The sequence below is a fragment of the Micrasema longulum genome, unplaced genomic scaffold (genome assembly GCF_059751315.1).
Source record: "Micrasema longulum isolate JH-2025_06_02 unplaced genomic scaffold, ASM5975131v1 h1tg000226l, whole genome shotgun sequence".
In the NCBI taxonomy this organism is placed as follows: domain Eukaryota; kingdom Metazoa; phylum Arthropoda; class Insecta; order Trichoptera; family Brachycentridae; genus Micrasema; species Micrasema longulum.
Genome location: NW_028277431.1, coordinates 286,599 through 312,495, shown reverse-complemented (window position 1 = coordinate 312,495; position 25,897 = coordinate 286,599). Strand labels below are relative to the sequence as shown.

The 25,897-nt window shown below is 34.0% G+C and overlaps 2 protein-coding genes across 6 annotated transcripts in view; one reads left to right on the top strand and one right to left on the bottom strand.

Moving 5' to 3' along the window:
- Positions 1–11,402, top strand: part of LOC148283512 (diacylglycerol kinase theta) — a 127,289-nt gene extending 115,887 nt beyond the window's left edge. For 2 of the 5 annotated variants that reach the window (XM_088243759.1, XM_088243756.1), the window contains 5 exons: positions 332–473; positions 1,035–1,196; positions 2,228–2,384; positions 3,972–4,079; positions 9,228–9,550. In XM_088243759.1, the coding sequence (XP_088099885.1) occupies positions 332–473; positions 1,035–1,196; positions 2,228–2,384; positions 3,972–4,079; positions 9,228–9,299 (641 nt within the window). In that variant the 3' untranslated portion in view covers positions 9,300–9,550. Of the gene's footprint in view, positions 1–331; positions 474–1,034; positions 1,197–2,227; positions 2,385–3,971; positions 4,080–8,416; positions 9,551–10,093 lie in introns of those variants that run through there. The other 3 variants (XM_088243755.1, XM_088243758.1, XM_088243757.1) reach the window with 3 other exon arrangements.
- Positions 11,403–15,393: 3,991 nt separating this feature from the next.
- The window catches only part of LOC148283511 (AP-1 complex subunit sigma-2-like), a 37,852-nt gene continuing 27,348 nt past the window's right edge, over positions 15,394–25,897 (bottom strand). The window contains exon 5 of the mRNA XM_088243761.1: positions 15,394–22,963. Coding sequence (XP_088099887.1) covers positions 22,919–22,963 — 45 coding nt within the window. The 3' untranslated portion in view covers positions 15,394–22,918. The remainder of the gene's footprint in view (positions 22,964–25,897) is intronic.

Genomic DNA, 25,897 nt, shown 5'->3' with positions numbered 1-25,897 from the left:
AATAATTTATCGAATTATATTAAACAAAGACTTGTATTTTAGAAAAATGACGCGCCTTCACTATAGACCCACCCATATGGACAAAAATTATTCTAGGATTATCAATCACAAAGCTAGCTACTAGCTAAAATTTAAAGCAAAACAGTGGGCCGTAGGTACTCAGGTTGAGAATCGCAAGTTACACGTTTGTTATTAAACCAAAAATTTGCAAAGCTTTTGTTCTATGCAATAGAGCGACATGGCATCTCTATAGCCGTAGCGCTTAATTACACTGAGACTTGTATACGTGCTTTAATTTTACAATATTTTAAATTTTTTTTTTTGTTTCCAGCCGTAACTACGGCGGGCTCCCAAAGTGAGGACAACTCTCAAATATTTGTGATGAATAATTACTTCGGCATCGGCATCGACGCCGACCTCTGCCTTGACTTCCACAACGCTAGGGAAGAGAATCCCAACAAATTTAATAGCAGGTTAGTTTGTGTCAAAATTACTGCATGTTAATATGGCGAACAAAGAAACTCTTTTAAATCTTATATCCCTAATATAATTTTGATATTAAATTTGTATTTATTCATTTTTGATTGTAATTTTGTGGGTTTATGTAATTGGGATACAATATTTAAGTATTTATTCAAGTTGTTAATTTAAATTCTTGATGGAATCTTTCTATAATTGATTATATTGAAGAGAGTCAACCCCCTTTTTCTATATTTTTTTTTTTTACGTATTTAGTTATTTTTGCGCAGTTTTTATATGGAGCATCACCCGTGGTGCTATTCTGAACCTCTCTCTCGCGGTCGTAGAAGACACTTTTACTTACTAATAAAATACGCGAGATAAAAGCTTTTTCTACGGCCACGAGAGCGTTTGGAATATCACACCTGGCTGGCATCCCTCCACACTTTAACGATATTTAGTATTGTTATAATGTTATCACTTAGCTCTCTTAAAAAATACTGCTACATACGAATGAATTCTGTAATTCCTCTGCTAACCACAGACTGAATTTAATTCACCGCTTACTTTTATAGGTTACGGAACAAAGGCGTGTATGTGAAAATGGGATTACGCAAGATGGTAGGGCGCTGTGGCAAGCTGTGTAAGGACCTGCATAGAGAACTTCGCCTGGAAGTAGACGGGCGCCACGTGGAGCTTCCTCCCCTCGAGGGAATTATCATTCTCAATATCCTCAGGTAATCATCAGTCTTCTATGAGGATATGCATCAGTAGACCAGTTTGAATATATTTTATCTGTCATTCTCTTGCAGATGTGTAAAAGTCGCAGTGAGCATTCTGTGCAAAAAATGTCAATATCAAGGTTTTGTATTCCCGTTTATCACACCCCAAAACTGTTTGTTTAAGAAAGTGTATCAAAAAGTTTTTTTTTTCCTCGGCACGTTTTGCTTTTAAAAGAAATATTTATCGTATTTGTAAACTGTACGTCAGAAGATAGCATATAAACTAGGCGCTTTGAAGGGTTTTTGGATGGACAATTTATTAAAAAAAAAAAAAAAACAATAAAGACACGCCAATGGTATATATCTGAAGTGTGTAAAAAGTCATCCCCGTAGTGCTATATTCCAGGGATAAAATACAGGAATACATTTTTATGAAGAAAAGTCAGATCGCGTATCCTCTTAACTAAATCAGAAGTACATCACAACTTTGTTCTAGAAGTAGAAAATCCATCTTAATCAGAGGGAGAAAACCAACCTCCATATGCGATTGTTTCAGCCCAAGGGATTCTCTATCAGCTTATTTTTATGATTTTATTTTATAAATAAATGTATAATTTATCATGTGATTTTAATAAAAATCTAGGACTAGGAGGAAAAATATTGCAAAAGTAACACTTGAAACATCGACATCGTTTTCTTCTGTCAACCTCCAACTGGGTAGGAGCTCCCATGTATCCACATGTATTAATTCCCACATACCTTGAACCTGTAATTAAATAAATAAACATTTGTATTTAAAAAGCCTTTATAATATGTGTGTAAATATATATTTATTATATAAAATAAAACAACATGTTGGGAGCCCCGTTTTTAATATTTAAGGTTGTTTGAATATTCAGGCTTAAATTGACAATAAATCCTTCATAGTTCTTAGACCCGGGTGACTCTGGTCGTTATTTCTCCTATGATTGGTCCTCAAAAACAATATAAATTATATTAGTTCTAGTAATCAGAGTCTGTAATGGTTTTCCTTATGCTTCCTTCAGCTGGGGATCTGGAGCTAACCCGTGGGGCCCCGAGAAGGAAGATCATTTCAGCAAGCCCAACCACTGGGACGGGATGCTGGAGGTAGTGGGAGTTACGGGCGTGGTACACCTCGGCCAGATACAATCGGGCCTTCGCTCCGCCATGAGGATTGCACAGGTATACCTAGACATAAAATGTAAAAAATGTAAAAAAAAAATGTCATAAAAATAGCCAGATCTAAAGCACAAAAGGGTCTTTTCACAATTTATTTTAACTATTATTTTTTCTGTGCGACGACATCTGATAAATTTTCAACAAAGGCTTGAAACATGCATATTTTGAATTACCTGAAAATGTGACGTTTTACGCCCTATGGAACAAACACACCGTTTTATAGGAGCTCGTTTTTAACCTCGAAAATTATAAATGAATTATTTTTTTTGTATTTATTGATACTTATATCTAAATATTTCTTGCATTTTCAATGTCATTCCCGATTTGTGAAAATACCTTATTGTGACATTCCTTACCAAAGAATGAATGAGGCTTGGTGATCTGATAGAGACATTCAAAATCCTAAATGATAATTATGATATGCCACCAGCATTGAAACGGGTATTCACTTTTCACTATGAAGAGAAACGAACACCTAAACGGCCACTCACTAAGAACTTTCTGACTATTGAAGAAATTCAGTACTGCAAGAAATTGGATATAAAAAATGGTTTCTCATATCCAATTTAAATTAAACAGTGAAGTTTCTCAAAAATGTATGGAAAAATTCATAAAAATGGTTTTAATAAAAATGAACTACTTTGCAACGTTACAGGTACCACATATTTACAATAACCAATCAATTATAGTGTTGTTATGTTGTTGTGATTACTGCTAACCCAAATTCAATACATTTCCGCCAGCAAATATACAAATTCCTTAGGAAATGGGTTTAATGAATTTCTTAACAATTTTTTGTTATTATATGTTACAATACAATATATTGCCAGTATACCGGTAAAACTCTCTAAATGAGTAATTTACTAAACTGAGAAAATTCGCTATGAATATTTTGCTCAACAATAGTATTTTCAACATATTTTGGACATGATGGCAACATTTTACAGCTAGATGTTCTTGTATAGGGCAGCATCTAGCCGTCCGTTTTCAAAACTGAAAGTTGTCAGAATTTAATACGACTTTGAAATTTGCTTATTTCTCTTTCACATTTTAATAGGCTTTAAGAAAAAAAGTGCCAATCTCCGAACGATTAAAAATTTATAGAAATCGTAATTAGAGGAAAAATTGCTAGGTAAAACAATTTTTTTGGCAATTTTCATGTGTAGATATGTGTATCGAGGTATACTAGACCTGTAGATACAAACCGATGTAATTACATCAAAACTTAATGGTGAGGGGATCGGTAGTGTATCTTCATAATCAGTAGGGAGAATTTTTACCTTCAACTATAACGTCATACTGAAGCTTTGTCACTTTAGTGCGTAGATATGTGTACCGTGATGTACGCTTCCCCTTGTTTCATATCGATGTACCTACCCAAAACTTGAAGGTGGGGGGTCGGTAGTGTATCTTCATAATCGCTCAAGAGAATTTATCTTTAACTATACCGTCATGGTCAAGGTATGACGTCCTTATCTTCCCATCATAATCGAGGCCCGGGTTTATAAAGAAGGCCATTTCCAGTGACAAATACACTATACAGCGCAGATAAGGGAGCGGAGATATTTATGATGTATTGAATATTTCTAGGGTGGCCATATCAAGATCCACCTGAAGTCTGACATTCCCGTGCAAGTGGACGGGGAACCCTGGGTGCAGTCCCCTGGGGAGGTCGTGGTACTCAAGTCTGCCCTCAAGGTACGTCCCCATACTCAGCTCGCTGCATGGCTTACTGTATTTCGCTCGTGTGATGTGAAATCAATTTAAGAAAAGGTTAATCCGCATGCCGTATCATTGTGCCAATGCCAAAATTAGGAATCTGCTGCGTATTGGGATTTGAATTTTGAAACTGTTGTCATAGATAAATTATTGTAACCAAACCGTCATCTGGTCATATTGCACAATCAAGCCTGGGTGTTCTGAGCTGTAATTCACCCGTGTAATGGGTCCTCCTGGCCAACTGTACTGCAAAAAAAATTGCAAAGAACTTCTCTTTAATACACTAAGAAACAATTAAATATGTTTAAGATTGCACAAATGTTTTTACAGCGTCATACAAATCATAAACTATGAATAAAATAAATTGGCTGCCTTCATGGTGTAATGACTAAGACGCTTAACTTACATATGGAAGTTATTTTTCTCAAGCCTATTCACCCTGGCCTATTGTAGTACAAAAAAATAAATCACTATTGTTGTCCGATCATAATTGCACAGAATGGTGACAAAATATAACCTCACCAGAATAAATAAATACTTAATGTTAATCCAGATTTTTTTTTAATGTAACGTCTACAAAATAATATTAAATACTTTTTAATCTTGTTAAATACTACAAATTTAAACTTGTGAAAAAACTATTTAAATTTTTTATGCATCTGGTGTTTTGTTAATGCTGAAGTAACTTTTGTGATATATCAAACTTAAAACTGGCCAAAATGCAAATTCCCGACTTTGGCATTACCCTAAAAATATCAAAGGCCTACTATCAAACAATGTTATCTACAAAAACTATTCTTTTAAGAAATTATTGTCTATTTATTTTGCTTTTTCTGGCAATGAAAATTTAAATATCAATAATCAATTTAACTTTTTTTTTAAAAACATTCACATGCAGCAAGATTAGTTGGTAAAATTCTTTCATAGATAATGTGGTTTGATATTTGGTCAATAATACAAAACTGTTTCTAGTTTAAACGAAAAAAAATATGCAAATGATAATAAATACTGCATGGCGATGTTATGATGCATTTTTACCAAAAACGGTTTAAGAACTTCCAATTCTTTTATGAATCTTGCATGTATTAAATTTACGAAAAATATATTTACTTATTTTTTATTTTCCTATGATTCAAACATTTAACAAGCCTTTCTGAACATTTCACTCAAGTCAAAATATATTTTTTGTCTTTATTTTTCCACTTTAAAATCACTTATACATGAAGCTTGGCATCGGTACGCCAATTACAGAGTCATCTTCAAGCAAGACTTTTTTGATGATGAAAGATATAAGAAAAAACCTTTTGACTCACTCCTATACGGTGAAAAGATATGTGTGGTATTAAGTAACAATACGAGAGTGTCTACCTCCTCGGTGCGACAGCTTGAAGAAATTCAGTGGATACACATAGACACATCCAGCTCGAAATTGTTCACCTTTAGGGGGCAGCCAGCCGGCAGAGCAGATGATGGACCCTTTTAATCTCGGGGGCCGGGCACGAAGCTATGGACTCGTGAGTCTCGTTCCGATGGTACTTCATTTGGTAACTCAATAGAGTACATATTTATTACCTCTGTAAACGAAAGGGACTAGTCTACAAGTAACTTAAAGAGGGGTTATGTGACTAGACATTTATTACAGAAAAACACAAATGCTTGTAAAATCGAGGGAAAATTCACAGTACAGATGTACAATGGACAAAATAGAAATAACCTTATCATTAGCCCAAAGCACGAGGTCTTTAGTTACACTTTGAATCCCAAATCAACCAAGGCGAATTTACGAAAAACAAGTTAATACAGCGAGTTACATTTATAGTGGGGTAAATTCTTCGTGCGACATTTTATCGCCTCACTATACCAAAGTTCTATCAAGAATAAAGCGCTATCACAGTGGACAGAAGAAATAAACTGATGCTTATCCAGGTGGTGATTCCTACAGCGCGCGTTGCCGTCGGCTAGGTCGGATCTCTTTGAAAAGAACCTCAGGTAGGGATGACAACAGAAGTCGATCAGGATACTTAATTCCTTTCCTAGGACCTCGGGCAGGCAGAGTGCAAACGAACAATATTCGCAGCAGGCAGGGTTCAAAATAATGTCATTTGCGATGCGGCGGTGAACTTTATAAAGGAAACGGAAACCAAAATAGTTCATGAAGCACTTTTAACAGCTTTTTAAAACGACCAACCAGGGCCTCTATAAATTTCGAAATAGTTCATGAAGCGCTTTTAACAACTTCTTTTAAAGGTGCACTATGAAATTGTTTTGCGCAAGAATGGCGGAGGTTAGCGACTTAGATCGCAACGGGATTTGCACGCAATTACTGGTCGCAGCGATGAAACCAATTTGAGCACTTTAGTGTACACTAGTGTGAAACATGGGTCTAAGACGTAATGAAAGGCAACGTTCAAAGCTACTGGTGATTCCACTTACGCGACGCTACAAATTTCGTTTAACTGAACATAGGTCCAACTCGGTCGGGATTACGAGGCAGGCTGCTGCACGTCACGGGTCACGATGGACATGCACGCGCAACTAGATCTTCATTGGCTAGCATTCAACGCATGGTTCAAGGCTGTCATAAAGTTAATCCAACATTTCAGGGGTGTCCACATTTTTACAAAGAAATGGCGAGAATTATTTCTTGACACTAATTACTAGTCCACCTAAGACTGCGAGTGCTAGTTAATAATTGTGTATAACCACTTACCAACTTCACATGTCTGCTGGTTTCGAAACGTACCCGTCTCATCGTCAAGACACTATTAAACTAACATGCAAATCCCACAGTACACTCTCACCATAGTAGATGCACAAAAATATACGGATTTGTATGCTACTATAAATAATGTCCTGACAAAGAGACGTGTATGTCTCGAAACCGGTATACATAGAAAAGTTGTTATGTGGTTACATACAATTATTTTCTAACATTCAATGAAATGTTTACGGCAAAGTTCATACTTTAAATATTAATAGTAAAAATGAAGTTCTTTGCTGTTTTGGTAAATTGTTTTATGAGGATTGATTTCACATCACACTACACGTATTATTTTTACTTATTAATTAATTAAAAAATATGTTTAATTAAATTGTTTGTATGAAAGGTTAAGTGAGAAATTTGAGGAAGTATTAATTTAAATGCATTTTCAAAAGAATGGGAAAGTGACAAATAAAGTAGCCATACTCAAATAGCAATCAAAGCGCTTTTTTATTTTTTTCATTTAAAAATAAAACAAATGAAATCATTATTGTTTTGGCATTGAAAACAAACTTTTTTTTTAAGTACAGTAAAACTCAAATTATCTGAATTAATGAGTGCCAGATTTAATTGCTTTTTAAATAATGCAGCGAATTGGAATCACATTAAAAACTTACTAAATCATGTCCAGCAAAGTTAATTGCCCAATCAAATTAAAATTAAAAAGTTCTCCTTCATTTTTTGTTTCCTAATAACGATCTGGATATTTGGCAATCCGAGTGACTGGAGTTCGGATAAACAGAGTTCTACTGTATTATGTAAACGCACTGTGAAATTATTGGCTTGTTTATTTAGTTATCTTGATATCCTTAGTATTGGACACTGCCAATTTATAGTGGGAAGCTTTTTTGAATATTGAATTCACATTGAATTGAATATATCACATATCTTGGTAGATGTATCATCATTATCCCCGTGTGAATGTAGTGCTCGCGCAGATCGCTGTGTGTTGCTAGGCGCATGGTTATACTCCTCAATGCATGTGACCAAAATGTCCTCACCAAAATTTCCTCCCATCCATCACTCACTTAATTCTAAATTGAAGCTAGACCGTGTCAGAATCATCTGTTCTTAATTCCGTATAATAATAAACGTAACGTGTCATTGTGTTTTGTATTTTAGAATAGTTTGGTAAATGCACTTTTTTTTCATTTTCCCTCTTGCGGTTTGTAAAACAAGCGCGGAGTTGTAATTTATGACCCGCACACAATATTTCAATCTAAATAGGAAGACACTGTTTTGTCAAATATTTTTTTCCTCATTCACATGTTATTGTCAATCGGATCATTCTACTTGCCGAGTGATCGCATCATCTTCCTCATTTTTCTTCTCGTTACCTCTTTGAAAACAATTACTACTTTTATTGCTTGATCGATGTTACTCTCTATATCTCGCATACATTGAAAGCCGAGAAGTAAAGCTATTCGCTGGCTAGCTTTATCGACGCATTGATCCTCCGATAAGACAAAGTCGAGTCAAAGTCCATATGCATGTTGAATGTCTACTTGTTTTCAATATACTAATGATGCGTTTTGAACAATTGCAATACCAACAGGCCACGATGTTAAAGAAGACCAAACGGGCATCGGCGGTTAGTTCGTAATACGGCAGACTCGGGCGGCGCTTGAGAAAGCTAAACGTCCGCGAGGGAAGGCACGAGCTAGTTAGCTAGACCCCCCTCCCGCTACCCGCCACCTCCCCCCACACCCAAGTGTTGTGCCCGTTGATGCTCCACTGCATACTTTTATACGTACTGTACCCAACCGTGTGTTTACCGCGACATTATACACTTGTGTGTCTGAATGAACCTTTGTAAACATTATTTTGTTGTATAGATGTTTGCGAGGACGCTCTTTTACAGTTTGTTTTGTGTCCTTTATGATTTGTACCCACATTACAAGTAAGAAGGGATCACCGCTGTTGGACTCGACCATTAATTGCCGAAGTATAAATGATGATTATTGTATTTAAAGCATGAATTAACCAAAGTCTCCCTGCGCATATCCTACACATGTTGCATGACGGGACATCGGGTTCCACGAGGTGTCCGGAAATGTCGCCGAGTGAATCCCTTCTTATTATAATACATATAGAAATTCCCTGCAAGATTGTGATTGTTAGATATTTCTCTGTTTAACAATATTCTATATCTGAAGGAAACTGCGAATCCTTTTCTCAAACTGCCAAATCAATAACAAGCGGAAATACGATAACCGCCAATTAACAACCGCTTGTTTGAATCTTTGGATTATTTTGCTGTGTTATGTTGATAAGTCGGATTTAATGTTACTATGCACTGCCTTGTAGAGAGCGGACTTGTAGAGAGCGGGTACATAATGGAATAAATGTATGTTTTGGGGTAACAGGCCACGATGCTCAAGAAAATAAAAGCCAAGAGACGCATGACGGAGCCACAGCTCGCCGAAGGGGTTGAGTAGCTCCGCCCCCTGTCTCCCCCCACCCGCTCTTCCCTCTCCCGCCCACACCCACCGACCATCCCCGAGTCACATCACGCCACTTGGCACTATTGGCATGCGTATCTCTATATATATATTTTTGTACTTTCCTATTCTTTTGCTTCCATCAAAATTTTATTATTTGATCAAATACACCACATTTACCGGGCAAATATTTCCACAATACCCTGGAACCTCGTTTTGCAAGGTTTCAATATGACACGGTCCAAAAATTCGATAAAAAAAGTTTTTGAACATTCATTTAACAATGCATAATAGTAATATAATTATTATACTATTCGTTATTGGAACCCCCTACATCGCTGTTTTACTTACTTGGCGAATAATATATAATAATGATAGTGAATAATCTTCGTTCGGATTTTTTAAGTATTTTTTGATATCGTGTTATATTTAAGAAAAAAAACTAATGTTCAGTGAATACTAAACAATATTTTTTTTTTGAAAACCCGAATTGATTTTTATACTAGGTAACCTATCAGGAATTGTTATTTTTTTAATATACTTTTTTACACGGTTCAAAAGTGTAAAAAGAGGTTCCAGCGTATGCACATTGGATTGTATATGACAAAGTTCAGGAGGCAGTCGCCAATTTGTATCCGTAGTAGTTTTGCATTTACGGTCCATTCTCAACATCGGGCTCACCGGGACCAAGCGAACGGAGCGCGAATGCAAACTCCCGGGGAAGTAGATTAGCGGAATGTTCCCGCAAAGGTTGGCTGATGTGACTGTCCTCTGTCCCCATCCCTCCCCAGGCCACGATGCTGAAGAAACTGAAGAGCAAGATGAAGCGGCGCAACACGGAGCCGTCCATGGGCGGCGCGCTGTCGCCGCATCCCGACGCGGAGGACTTCTGAATCTGGTACAGCGAGCGCCTCATCTAACCTGGCTCAAGGGGGCGCGCGGCCGCCGCACTCACCGAACCGCCGTCGCGGCTCCCTCTCTGGGCTCATCCCCTCCACCGCCGCGGCCGCGTGCGCCCCGCCAGAGGCGGCTCGCCCCCATCTAGGACTGCCGCCTTTCGAAAAGGGCGGCCCCGGAGATTTACGAAATATCGCTATTTTTTCAGTCTGTGGTCCCGTGGCCAGTGTCGTACACTCGCGGATCAAAAGTCCGATGTTTTACCACGAATCTATTCCCGAATTCTAATATTGCGTAAATCACAAGAACGCAAATGTTTCGTTTAAAAAAACAAAGTAATAATAAAAATAAAATGTAATTTTTTAGAGGAATCATTTATTTACTTAACTTAAATTGAATAAGTATTACAAATTACAAAACAATTTAAACAGTGCTGCTGGGACCAGCTTGATTTTAAAACCATATTTACTATTGGTATGTGATTTTTTAGCATCTTTTCTCTGATTTTTTTCAAAAACTTGATAATTCTCGGCAAGTCAGATTATAATTAATCTTTACAATTAAATCCGTCTGGTCCGGAGACATAGGATGCTAACCCGTAACCCGGATATGGCCATTCAAACCCGTAGACTCCGGGTCAAACCCGGAGGGGTGGCAGCCCTACCCCAGCCCCAGTGACGTCTGTACCGCCGTGTTTACTCGCCGCGCGCCGCCGGGGGCGCCGGAGGAGGTTCCGACGCCCCCGGACGCCGGCGGGGGCCGCGCGGGCTCAGGGGGCTCGCCCCCTGCGCGGCCCCTCTCCCACCTAACGCGGAATCGGTACAAACTACTCGGAAGCCAAACATTTAAGGGCTCGGCCCGAATTAAACGTACAAAACTTTATTTATTTTATGTTGTTTCTAAGTATTTAAAATATTGAATCTATATATAAATATATATTAATTATTACTGTATGTAAATGTTTATTAAGATATAACATTATTAGAATAAACTTATAAATATGTATGTATATGTGTATATCTATATACATATGTATATATGTATGTTATACATAAAATAATTATAGAATAAAATTATATGTATGAAATTGTGGACTTTCAATTTTATTTAATCAACCCTCGCTATGATGTCACGTGTTAATACGTAGAAGACAAGACTTGATACGAGGCGATTAAAACCGAAAATGCCATTATCCATGGCCACTGTTTTGGAGAAATCCAACAAAACCATAAGCCAGCGTCGTAACTAGGGTCATGAGCCCCCCTGGCAAGATTTGAATTTTGCGCCCCCCGAGACTCATTTTCTAGGAAGAAAAACAGAAAAGAAGGCTGTGGGTCTGCGAAGTGCGCCCCCTGAGGGTTGCGCCCCTGGCAGCCGCCCGCCTGGCTAGCCCCTAGCTGCAACGCTGCCATTAGTGTAAAGAAAATTTCTTTTAAGTTCAATAAAGGAGAATAGTTTTTTCACTTCTTGTTATACCACGCACATGTAAAATGGAAGCTTTTCAATTGAAAATATGTAATCATATAAGCAGATGACTTAATTAAATAAAGAAACGATATAAAACTTGAGGATTTTGGGTTTGATTCCCAATAAGATATGTTATTAAATGGTAATTTTTCAAACCTGGGTGTCTATGTTGTAAACTCATCACCGAATGGGCTCTTTGGCCCATTTTAGAGTAAAAAAGTGAAAGAAATACTTAATTTGTCCATGACACCATCAAACATTGTGTTTTATCTCAGACAGTCTGATTTCTTTTTAAACTTTTTTTTTTTCTTGTTTGTGGGGAGCTCCTACCCCAGTTGGAGGTGTCAAGGAAAGTACCATTAAAGAATCGTTAATGGAACTTTCGGAACTGATGAACTTAACCGATCTCTACTGCTGAACTGATCTACTATTGATGGTACCTAAAGTTGCCATTGCATTTATAGTAGTTGTCCATATAGTGTTATCTTTACTTCCAAGTGGGGAATTTAAGTCTTCTATTTCCCTGTCAGCAATGTGACATCCGCGCTATGTAACCAATATTTCGGATGTTTTGATTATTTTGTGGTTTACAAACAGAAAATGCATAATCGTAGGTCAGGCGCAGTGGGTCTTGGTTTACGGGAGAGTACCACAGATCTCCTGATTTTTGAGAGAGTACTGAACATAAACTAAATTTTATGTTGTAAATTTAATATTATGGAGTTAAATCCAGTTCTTGTCTACAGAAATTTGGACAAACTCAAAATATTGTTTATGTTATTTAAATTATTTATTGACAATTCTTGATAGAATTCTATTATGATGTAATAACTTATATTTACATATAAGTTATTAATTTAAAAATACCTGGGTACACTTCCACTTATTTATTTTTAAATGTACCTACACTTGAGATAATATTCAGTTTTATATAAATTATCCTTACACTGTATTCATCAGTCTGAAGATGCCCATTAGAGGGTGAAAGCGCTAATTGGGCAAATAAATAAGTGGAAGTGTACTAAGTATTTTTTAATTAATAACTTATATGTCAATATAAGTTATTACGTAGAATACCAATATAAGTTATTACATCAGAAACTAAATTGTCAATATTTTTGAGAATAAAACAATTTTAGTGAAAAATTTAATGAAATCTTGGTAAAAAATCCTGGAGGACCAAAAAAAAAATTCTACATTTCTTCTGGTTTCCGAATGAATTTCACATGACGCAGGTTTAGGGATATTGACATTGTGCCCATAAAAGCGTAACTCTTAGTACTAAAAAATATCTCGAGGTATGTATGACAAAAAGTGTTCATAGTATTACGTACTTGGAATTCCTGCCCTGACCAGCCCATGCACGCAGCAGGAGACGAGAGATAGAAAAAAGGTAATCTCAGTATCGTTTGAATCTAAATCTGTTTCATGTGCTGCTTTAGTGTTCATTTTCATGCTCTAGATTTTTTTTCGATTTTTTTTTGTGATAATCATCCAAAAAGAAGGCGGATTTGCCCATGTCAAGTTGTATTATTTAGACAATTTACTCATATTTATTTACATAAACAGAATAAATTGCCTTGAACATAATATTATGTTATTTCATTATAATAATCATGAAAAGTAAAAATATAAAAAAACATGTAATTAATTATAATTTTTTTTTTTTTTAAAGAAATATTTGCGTTTGCAAATATTTAATTTTGAGGGCCATTTTCAATGAGTTGTAAATAACTCACTATTGGAAAATGGGAATCAAGTTGAGGTCGAGTGGGATTCGAACCACAGACCTTTGGTCCGTGAGTCGGAGACACTAGCCACAGGACCACAACCCGATTCTAAATATAATTCTAATAATAGCTGTATCTCAGAGGCAGACAGATGCAAATCCAAACATCAAATGTTCAACAAGAGCCTAATGAATCTACTTTCTCCAAGTGATTTCTAATAATTTATAGCATTAATTTGTATTTTCAGTATCTCAATACATTGGATCCTTCATTATAAGAATTACATTTCTTCAAAATCAATGGACATGATGGAACTGGATACGAAAATCGAAATGTCATTTCATAAAATTCTAGATTTGCATCGGTCTGCCTCTGAGGTACAGAAAGTAATAGTCCTATTTGTATATTTTAATTCATTTCATATTAATAATGTAATGTTTTCTCCAGCACTCGCACCTAGAATTATTGTTACACGGAGTGCGCTAGGAAATGGGAAGAACGGGTAGGTAGATATGGATTTGGTTGAGAATTGGTCCGAATAAACATATTTTCAGGAAACCATTGATATTTTTCCAAATACAAAAATATTATAAAATCATTTTACTTAGGTATATTTTGTATTTATATGTAATTTAATTTTTAAAGAAATAACCCAGTAGGCTTCTATTTTAGAGGCTGGTCAGCAGGTGGAAAAGACAGGATATGAAAGGAAGTTATGTTAATACACCACAACACTTTGCCTTTTATAAACATAAATACATCATATGTACCAGTGTTCTATTACAAAATTATGAAATAATAAGAACAATATATTTATACCTCTTGTTTGGTAGACAATTACACTGACCATTACGCCACGAGGCCGACGAACATTTTAGAGAAGGTAATATAGAATTCTAGGCATCTACAGGGCTTATGACCTGTCATTAGGTTTCAGCTCTTTAACTTCACGAGCATCAACAGATGCAAGACTTGAAGGAATATAGATGTTCAAATATGAACAGAATGGTGAATGTTACACAGTGTGTAAAGTGGCCACTTAAACCAGCTAACGACAGGTCATAAGCCCTGTAGATGCCTAGACTTCTATATTACCTTATCTAAAATGTTCTTCATCTCTGTTGTAATATGTTAACTCTAGGTATAGTTATAAAACAAACTACAAAAGTTAGTCGTAGTCAGTTAGTAGTCTCTACAGATTGGTGGTGTATTTTCCATAACTTCCTTTCATATCCTGTCTTTCCCAGCTGTAACCAGCCTCTAAAATAGAAGCCTAGCGGGTTATTTCTTTTTTTAAAATTTCAATTTTACAATAATATTTCATAGTTTCCCTGGGCTGGTATTGTAAACGGAAATGTGCGCGAAGAGTTCGCTCTGTTAGCGTGTATTTAGTACCTACGTAAATACGCGTTTAAATTCACTTTCTAAGTGCTCTTTTGCGCGCATTATACCACCCCCGGGGTGGTATTCTGAACTCAAATTATTGAGATATAATTCCCTGTGCAACATTGTGTGTGAATAATTGAGCAATGGACAACCTGGGCCTCGATTTAGATGGGAATGTAAAATGTGTCTTTCAAATTGATCTACAAATTAAAATTAAGTTTTCTGTATGAAAAATACAATATGTTTACAATTTTTTTTCTAAACATGTTCAATTACCGGTTACCGACGAAGATACTTTGAATTTTCATACAAATATACACACTTTCATACATAAATATCTTTATTAGTTTAGAACATCTCAGTAAATACCGATGAAGATGGCCGATAATTGCGGCCCTGGTCTTTGTTGAGAATGGCCCTTTTCGCACGTGCAACGCCAATCCGCCCGGCCCGATAATTTTACCGGGTACCCCTACAAAAGGTGACACATTTTGTATGCGTTTGTAGGATGTACCCGGAAAATTACCGGGCCTGGTGGATTGGCGTGGCATGTGTGAAAAGGGCCAATGTGTTTTAAAAGGCATATTTATGAAGGATAAAAATAATTAATTAAATTGTAGAATAAACATTTATTATATTTAAAAAATGGTAAATATTTCTAACAGTACAAAATGTGATGAAAATTATTAGTAAAATAACAAAAATTAAAAATATTTCACTCTTGGAAAAAAATGGTATCATTATTTCTGATGGAAACAGCATTCTACAAAATGGTATAAGAAGTACCTAGTTTCTTGACACTTCCTGCACATCAGCCTATAAATATAGTAAAAAATAATGCCTGAACAGATTTGTATTTCTGTGATATAGTAGCAAACTTAATTTTATAAATTTCGTTGTCAAAAAATGTAAATTTTCAGTCAAAATTCAACAGAATTTAATATGAAATTAGTTAAAATATAATTATTCACCGTGCTGTCCTATGCTAGTATCTGTAGGATACAAATAATAATCTTACTGTTTTGTTTTTTGACAATAAAAATAATACTATAATTGATATACTTAGTAACAATGGCGGACGAAATTTTCACTCACTGGAATGAAAAATGTAGATTCTAGTGTTTAATATCTAGTCTGATGTCTCATGCTTAGATTTTTTTATAAGATTGAATTGTTTTTTTAATATGAGATACGTATTCTGTATATCCATATCAAATGAAAAACAAAACAATAAGGAAACAACTTGAACATGCTACATGTCCCTCTCTATAAAAAAATATACAAAACAGCAAAAATTGAAACTTCAACCGATTTTTATACTGGCAGCACTAGATAAAGTTTTTATGATTATTAATCATCATTTGAATTATTTTTTTAAAAAGGGCTCTCTGAGGGGTAGTGCTATTACAATCTCTTAAATCTCAAATTATACTATAAATATACTGGGTATATTCTACATAAGAAAACAGGTACATGAATTGAATGGTTGATAAACTTAATTTACCTTACAACAATTTCTTCACTAATAAGAAAAGTTTCAACTGGGATTAAACAAAATAAATCTCCAACATACAGGACAGAGTGGTAAAGATCCAACTAGATCATTAAAATATTTAAATTTAAAAAAAACGTTTTAAAAATGTGATGAAGATTACAATACCTTTCATCTTTGGTTCTGTGCGTGTCAATTATTAAAATAAATATAAAAAATTAGCTCTCATCAAGGCAAAAAACAAATATAAACTACATAAGAAAAAAAATTAGCAATTCAATATAAACATTTTTTATTGCAAAATCATTGGCACATAAAGACATTAAAATAGTAACTTTTTATTGAAAATATATTAGAAAATTCTTTTAATATAATATATTATTATTTGTTGTATTAAATCGCAATATTTGAAAAAAAAACCTAACCTAATAAATTTCTTACTTTCAATATTAATTCAGTAAACAAACATTTTATAAAACTTAAATCTTGTTGTACAATAACCACACAAATTAATAAAATCAACGTCGACAGATAGCTAAAATCAACAAAAATTGCTATTTGTAATAGTAGTCTTGAGAATTAAATGTTAAATATTTTTATACAAAATTGATTAAATGTTAACATAAACATGTTTGTTTCATTTTAAAACTTAAATTTTGGGAGAAAAAAAACCTGAGCCCATATTACAATGGGAAGGTAACTTTTGTCTTCAATTTTATCTACAAAGTAAAATTAAGTATTCTGTATGAAAAATAGAATATGTATGCAATTTTTTTTCGAAACATGTTCAATTTCAAGTTGCCGACGAAAATACTTAAAATTTTTATATGAATATACACATTTTCATACATAAATATCGATTTTACTTTACACCATCTCAATATGTACCGATGAAGACATAAAGTGTTTGTAATCACGGCCCAGATTTACTACATTTAATTATTAATAGTAATATAACAAAATGCAATATCAATAATCAGATAGAAAAAATATAAAGATCACTTTATTATCAATTAAAAGTATATTGGTTTAACAAAAACAAAAACAAAAAAAAGTATGTAACACAAATTAAAAATGTTTTTTAAAAAAAATATATATTTTTAGTACAATAATGGTAACTAGTAATTTTAAAATGAGGGATGTTTTTTGTATATAAAATAATGGAAGATACATTTTTCGATATATTTTTAGTACAATAATGGTAACTAGTAATTTTAAAATGAGAGATGTTTTTATATGAAATAATGGAAATTTTTTAGATATATTTTGATCTGAGACCATTTGTTGAATAGGTATTGTTTTTCTGTCGCCCTCTCGAAAATGCCTCCCTATACCGTGTGAAAAAGATAACTGCACATCGTCCCGATTATGCCAAACTAAAATTGACAAAATCGAGGTTTCGCTGTCCCGTTTTTCACATCCCAAAACTGAACTGATTTTTAGAAAGAGTATCAGATTGAATTTTTCTGTACCGTTTTTCAAAATGATTTATCATATTTGCATACCGTACGTCCGAAGAAGGCAGATAAAACTGGGCGCTTTTATGGGTTTTTGGATGGTCCTAGCTCTCATAAGAAACAATTTATCACAAAAGCAAAACAATAGACACGCCAATAGTAAATATCTACAGTGTGTAAAAAGAAACATTGCTCAAGTGCCATAATCCAGGGAGAAAATACGGAACACAACAATGTTTGAGTATGTCCAAATGCTTGCAGACTGGCTGGATTTCCTCCCTAGGGAGTTATTCATATTCAAATTTATTTCAACAGAGAGGGAAAACATTTTTGAGAAGGGAATATGGAAGTCTAGTCACCCACGTGATAAAGGTTTCGGCTCTTTTACTTCACAAAAGTCAACAGATGGAAGAGTTGAGGAAATGAGGATGTTCAAACATGGGCAGAATGGTGAATGTTACACAGTGTGTAAAGTGGCCACTTAAACCAGCCAATGACAGGTCATAAGCCCTGTAAATACGTAGACTTCCATATTTCCTTCTGAAAAATGTTTTCCCTCTCTGTTGAAATAAATTTAAATACGGGAATACGTTTGAATGAAGAATAACCAGACCGCGTTTCCTCTCAAATATCTCACCAAATTAAGATGCTGTCTTTGTTTTAAAAAACGGACAACCAATCAAAATATTTGTAAATATCTAAATATTTTAATTATTTGCTTCAAATATTTATACCATTTATACTTAAAAATACATTTATTTATATTTTATTGCTAAATTAAGATATGGGTTAAAAATGGAATGTCTTATAAGTACCTAAAAACTTAAGTAGTAGAATCAATTCTAAATTAAAAGAAGACAGTCATTTTAGTTCTAGGAAATGGGATATTTGACAGAATCGTTAATGAAGATTTTGTAAATGTAAAAATATTTTCACAAACAAATTCAAAACCTTTTGGGAAAAATGAGATGGAAGACCTACATATTCACACAAACACAGTTTTACAAAATATTCATAGTTGTTTTAAGTATTTGTACAATTCAAAAATTTCAGGTGTAACTATAATTTTTATGGAATAGAGTTATACACATAGAATTATAATATATCAGAAGCGCGGCGTGTATAATCATGTTTGCATACATCGAACTGTGTCCAAAAGTCTGACATCCCGCCTGCGCGCATGCGTAAAGCGGCCGCGTTATGTTACCAGACCGCGAACAATATATTATCATAACACAAAAAAAAAAACATTTTATTTAATGTTACGTTGTGTTCTACCACAAAAAATATTTTACTGACTGGACAAAACAAAAAACAGGTACTTTTATCAGACAAATGTAAAAAAAAAGAATTAAATAAAGATTTAGTAATTAAAGTTAATAACGTTTAATATTATACTAAGGTTTATGAATAGAAAGCCGGGTAAAAAATTCGACTGCCCTGGCAATACTAACAAAATGTCTACCTTGTTTTATTTAACAATCTGACAGACGGTAAAGTAATCGAATTCTTAAATAATAATATTTGTGAATTTGCTATTTACACACGAAATGTGATCCCACTGTATTCCTTTTTAATCCCAGGAGTATTTTGACTTACAAACGACACAACACGGCATAGTTGAATTCAAATCGGCAGTTGGGTACTAAGCGACGTCTACAGAGTAACTAACGGCCAAAACGTAAAACTACTAATTTATGAGTAGATTATTCGGATTCAGTACGCGGTTTTTGGACTATTATAATTCTATGGTTATACACTAAACATACATATGTATTTAAATACAAAAATGTTGATAAGTAAATATAGCAAAATTTACAAATTAAGGTGATAGGATACACTTGATCATAAAATGGTCTGTATTAATTCTTCGTTATTTAGTTTTTAGAGTTAATTGATTAATTAATTGCAATGAGGAAGTTAAGCATTTTTTTTTTTTCTTATCAAACTAAACGGAAAAAAAATGGACGTATTGTATTATTGTTATGATTTTTTAACGTTCTGTAGTTTTAAAATTAATCCGTCCATGACGTCTCTAGTTTTTTTCGGTGAATTGCATGATTGGAGAGTTGGCTTCCCGGAAACTGGAAATCTATCCAATGCTTTGATTGGTTGATTAGTAAGAACTTATGACATAGTTCAAGTTCAAAGTAGTTTAAAAAAATCCTTTGTTTTTGAGAAACTTCACAATACAATTAAATTTTCAAATTGTTATCACATGCAAGAAAACATTTTTTATATCCAATTTTCTGTAACTCCAAACTTCCTCAGGCAGGTAGATGATTATCAAATATTAGTTATTTCAAACTATGTTTTCATCCAAGTGAATCTAGACAGTTCTTTCGTGCTTATAATATCTTCTGAAATTTAATATTACTATTACTATGATATCCAATGTGCCCAATACAAAGACTTCAAAGAAAAAAGATTTCAAAGAAATTACTGGTTATGCATGTAAATAAAAAATATTGACAGTTGACATAATTGTAGGTAGGTAAGTACTTTAAACATAAAAGCCTGTGAATATATAGAGAACCAAAATAAGTATTTAAAGTTACATTCAAAATTTGTTTCCAAATATTAAGAATAATTCAAATCTAACCTGAAAAAGTGGGGAAAAAAGTGGCAATTTTAAAGAATAGTAAATTTAAAAAAAACTAACGTTGTTCAGAGATAATGTAGAACTATTACGTTATTGAGGAGTGGACGACGTGTGAAAAATACCTCGTCCTAGGAGGAGGAAAATTTAATAAGTGAACTGTATTGTTAGGAGGAAGGTTGCAACTCCACTAACCTGCTGATGATGAGGCGTGATGAGTGCTGGAACCTGGCTGGTGAAGCTGGCGGTCGTGAGACACTGGGACAGCTTGTATGGAGCTGGCGGCCTAAATGGACGCCGGCACAGCTTGCTCGATGAAAGATTTTAATGAAAGAAAACACACTTCACTCGTAGAATGTTATTTGTGTACTGATAATGTAATGTTTTTTCCGGCACTCACATGTAAAATTATTGTAAAATATAGTGCGCCAGGAAATGGGAAGGACGGGTAGGTAGGTATGGATAGGTTGAGAATTAGTCCTAACAAACATATTTTTAGGAAAGCATTGATATTTTTCCAAATACAAAATATTATAAAATCACTTTACTTGGGTATAATTTGTATTTATATAAAATGTCTAAAAACCTGTCTAAAAAAATATTAATTAAATTGTGTCAGAATGAGGAATTTAATAACATTTTTGATTCCACTAAGTCCACGATTCTATCATTTTGTAAAATGATATTAAAGCTTTTTAAATTACCTCATCATTTATTAAAATGTATAAAATCATTTTTAAATATAGAATTTTAGGATTTTTCTACACAGTCCAGAGCTAAGATTCTCGAAATAGGCCAAGCTTAAGAAAAATACATGTCTCTTTGTAAAGGCCATAGAGTAACTAATATAAAACAAAACATGTACTTATTTTAAAGTTTTAGGAAAAAGTAAAATTAAGTACATACATCAATTTACTAAAGTGGTTACAAAAATTGTTTATAGGTTCCATTCAAATATAAAACTACACGAATATATTATGTTTCTTATTTTAATAATACATTTATGCGGTACATATATATTGTCAAATACGATGGTAGTAAATTTATTGTTTTCTTATATAAAATATGATATATTGGCATACAACACTAAATATAGATTATATTATTGATACAAAAAGATGGGCCAAAATTCAAAATAGGGTTTCAAAATGAAAAACGGTTTCAATTGGGAAATTATTATTTTTCTGGCAGTGCTAAATAAGCTCCTACTGTGACATGAGTAGATCTATAGAGACAGGTCCCAGTAAGTTAGTTCTCGCCCTCCAAGCCCAGGTTTTAAAAAAGCCTGATTGCTGAGCCGACTGCTGAGTGTTCTCATATTGCTAAATCTCCTTCAAGCCCACGTCCTTAAAGTAACGGGCTATTAGGTAGGAGGCTCTCACTTACTCAGGTTCTAGGAATGATCCTCAACTATTGAGGGATAGTATTTTTTTAAATTGTGAAATGCTTATTTGATTCCTACATATCACAAGAAAATAAACAATAATTATTCTAGTATGAAACCCTAGTCCGAATTCTGACGCTACTTGTACATTCTTTATGTATTACAAAATAGAAACAAACAATTAAAAGTATATTACATAAAAATATAGAACCTTTAAATGTCGATTTGATTCATTAGTCTCATAAAAAATGTTCAGACTAGCAGTGAGGCACAGTTGTAGTGCTACAGTGAGTTTAAGTGAGCACCCCCACACTTTTTATAGTGTGGACAATACAAATGTGTATTATGTTATCAGCCCACACTCGTACACATCATGATTGTGGCTTATGAAGATAACCCCAAGGTGTAGATTCACAGTACCAACTTAATCGTTTTGTTTTATGTGATAATAAATAATAATATAATGATAAATTGGCAAAGGCTATTTGAGGGCTAATTTTGCAGTTACTAATGTTGAAAATTCGATTCAATCATAATTAATAGAAAATTATTATTGTTATTATGTAATTGCAAAAACACAAACATAAGATTTTAACAAAAAAACAAATTTATTGTCAAATGTTACCTAAATGTTAAGATGTCATCACTAATTGCCACGATTAACACCTCACAATAACTTTATACAGTACATTCTAGCTAACTACACCCTGCAGCTAACTTCACCCGATACAATTATTTTAGTTAGTATAACACCCGCTAGGCGGGTCGCTATATACATGATTAGTACATTCTAGTTACTAAAACACCCGCTAGTTTGCGCTGAACATTACACGTTTGTAGTGGTCAAATTAGTGTGTGTGATGATGTGCATGTGCACATTTTAAATTGTATGATTTCCCATCGCTAGTTCCGACAAATTCCAAACCATAGGCAAGTATACTACAAGACAATATTGCTCCAAAAATTAAACGCATAACTACAAGTTATTGCTTTGAATAAGTTTACATTTTCAATTTTTAAATATATTGCAGCAAAAAATCGATTTTAGGGTAATAGTTCCTAAAAATATAAGATATGTCTCGAGACCAATTTAAGAATTAATATTATACAATACACTGTTGTAAAAAATATACTTTTTCGTATTTGAGGCAAAGAAGGTGCGGTGCAGTGGTAAGAGTGGCCTTCGTTCTTCCAGTCCTCGAAATTATAGGAGTCCAATATCTCTCAGTGCGCCATCCACTGCCTCGTCCTGTTGCAAAATACAAATCAACTACTGACTAACATTTCACCCATTCAAATAAATCAAGTCTTGAAGGATCTAATAACTAATGTCCCAAGTACAAAACATGGTATTAACCAAGAAAAAAAAAGTGGATTAATCTAAGAGTTTAAAAAGTACACTAAACTTAATACATCTTGAAGTATTTGTTTTATAGGTCAGTTTTTATTTGTGCTGTTTAAACTAATTCAAATTTGATGCCACGATACATCGCACGCGCATAAGCACACTGTGGTATGTCCAAATCGGCCAATTTGCAGGTAAACAAAATTAAACTTTTTGAAATGTATTAATGGACGTAACTTAATGTGTTGTGGCGGGTCGACAACGACGGCACGAGCCGAACATTGCCGAACGCCGACGTAGAGCGTACGAACGGGCCAAACCGGCAGGGAGAATACTACCGGATTCCGACCTCACCGCACGCGTCTTCGAGGCACAAAATTACCGCCAATTTAGATTTACCAACTTCATTTTATTTTGCCTAATATAGTTATTAGAATCCTTCTTTCAATGTGTTAGCTTCAGTAGTTTAGTTTCGTGAATAAATCTTGGTGTAAAACGTAAGTACCCTGTTTTACTTGCTCTCATTCTGTGCACCCACATAACTTTGTACATCACAAAATTAGGCCACCAACTAGGTGCCGACATAAAAGTGGTATACCCCGACGTTTGAACACGAAAACACAACATTAAACAATCAATCACGGTGACCCCATTCAAATTCCATAAAAATTGCGCAAAATTTCAGACAGAAATATCTTCGCTTGACAAAATTGTACAACAATTACTTTTTTTCGGTCGGTACATGAAAAATTTAAAATTTCATTTTTAATTTGATTGCACTTTTAATTTATTTGTAATTAATCAAGGTTAATCTATTTCAAGGTTAACTTATTGTAAGGTTAATTAATTTAGTATAATAGAATTATATTATAATAATTATAATATATAATAGAATTAGATTTTTCAAAGACCGAGCGAATCGAGTGAATTTTTCTGTCGGTAACAATCTTCAATGTAAATGTAACTAATGTAAATGTAATTAATGTAACTAGTGAATTGATTAAACTGTGATTAATTTCTTAACAATATTACTCGGCCGGGATTAATTCAAACAGGTGATTCATAATTTAACTAAAATTATTATAAACAAACATAATATAATACGTTCGAGCGACTCGCTCACCAAAAATCGCACGCCGAGTAATACATTCCTACAACACATATAAATTTTATTTTTTTTTATTTTTCTTGAGTCGAACACACAAACAATTCACACGAACATTTACATAGGGTGCCAGATTGAGTAGAGGTACTTACAGGGTACCGGAACATAATTATTTTTGACAAATATTATATGGCGAGACAAGCGTGACGTAGGCATCCGAAAGTTTTCTCCTTGTGAACGCACTGCGGGAGTAAGTTTTTTTTTTTTACCAGCGAAATCTATCGGAAATATTTTTCAGCTGGCGCAGTCGTTCACAATACTTGCAATTTGTAAAATTTTATTTTTGTAAACAACTTGAAACTATCAAACAAACAGATATTCGGGCGGCTAAGCCGACGAATGTTTAACTTAGTACGTGGACATTAGTATCCATACTTTTTTTTCTATATACATTATATCGTGTGACTGTACTATATATGTTTATATTTTTAACCTAGGCTATGCATGTTATTATGTGTTACAGATTTGAAGTTTTACCATAAACATTTTTAAACTTGATATATTGTACAACGGACAATCAAAAGGAATATTAATATTGAGGGGACCACTCAGGCTTGGAGAATACAAATACCTAATAGTTGGAAAATGTGTTCCGCCGTATGGTAAAATAATTATTTAAATTTTCTGTTTTTAATTTTCTTTTCTATAACTTGCACAGTACATACATAACAAATAGTGACTCTGACATTTAAAAAATAAATATTTTTGTTTGAAATTTAAATTTAAATTTAAATTTAAATCTAATAATTTAAACTTAACTTTTTAATACAACTACACTCATTATTGAATACTTTTATTTCAATATTTTAACTTATACTGTAATCATTATTACATACATTTTTCTGAATTTTTTTTTTTAAAAACGAATATTTTTAAACTGTAAACAATGGCTAACAAGGACAACACTGACTTGACAAATATCAACACAGCAAACAACATGTTCCACACGGATAGGATTAGCGTTAAACTACCACAGCTATGGGTGAACAACATCGAACTTTGGTTTAAACAGATAGAAGCACAATTCGAGTTGGCAAACATAGTTTCAGAAGACGCACGTTATAGTCACTTAGTGTCAAAACTTGAACAAGCGCACATAGAACAAGTTTCAGATATTTTACTCATGGAACCGAACCGAGCAAAATATACGAGGCTGAAGGAAGCTATAATCCAACGCATGGGCTGTCCACAGGACAGAAGGAGAGAAAAACTGTTTTCTTCCTTACAGCTTGGGGATCGAAACCCATCCAGCCTACTTAGAGAGATGCGGACGCTAGCAATAGGTTTACAAATAGACGAAACGACGTTGCAATACTTGTGGATACAACAACTGCCCAAGACGATCCAAGCGCATTTAGCCATAAGCGAAGATGACTGGGATAGGCAAGCGACGATAGCAGATCGCCTAATACAGGTGTACACACAGGATAATGTAGCGGTAGTAGGTACCAACAATAAAAATAACATTTGTAGTTTAGAACAGTCCGTACAAGCTCTAACCCATAAGGTAGAGAGTTTATTTCACACAATCAACAAACAGCATAGTCACAACAACAATAACAATAGATTCAAACACACAACAAGTAACAGCAGTAACAATTTCAATAACAACAAATACAACAACAATTTCAACAAAACAAGCTATAGGGCCAACGGAAATAACAAGAAAACTA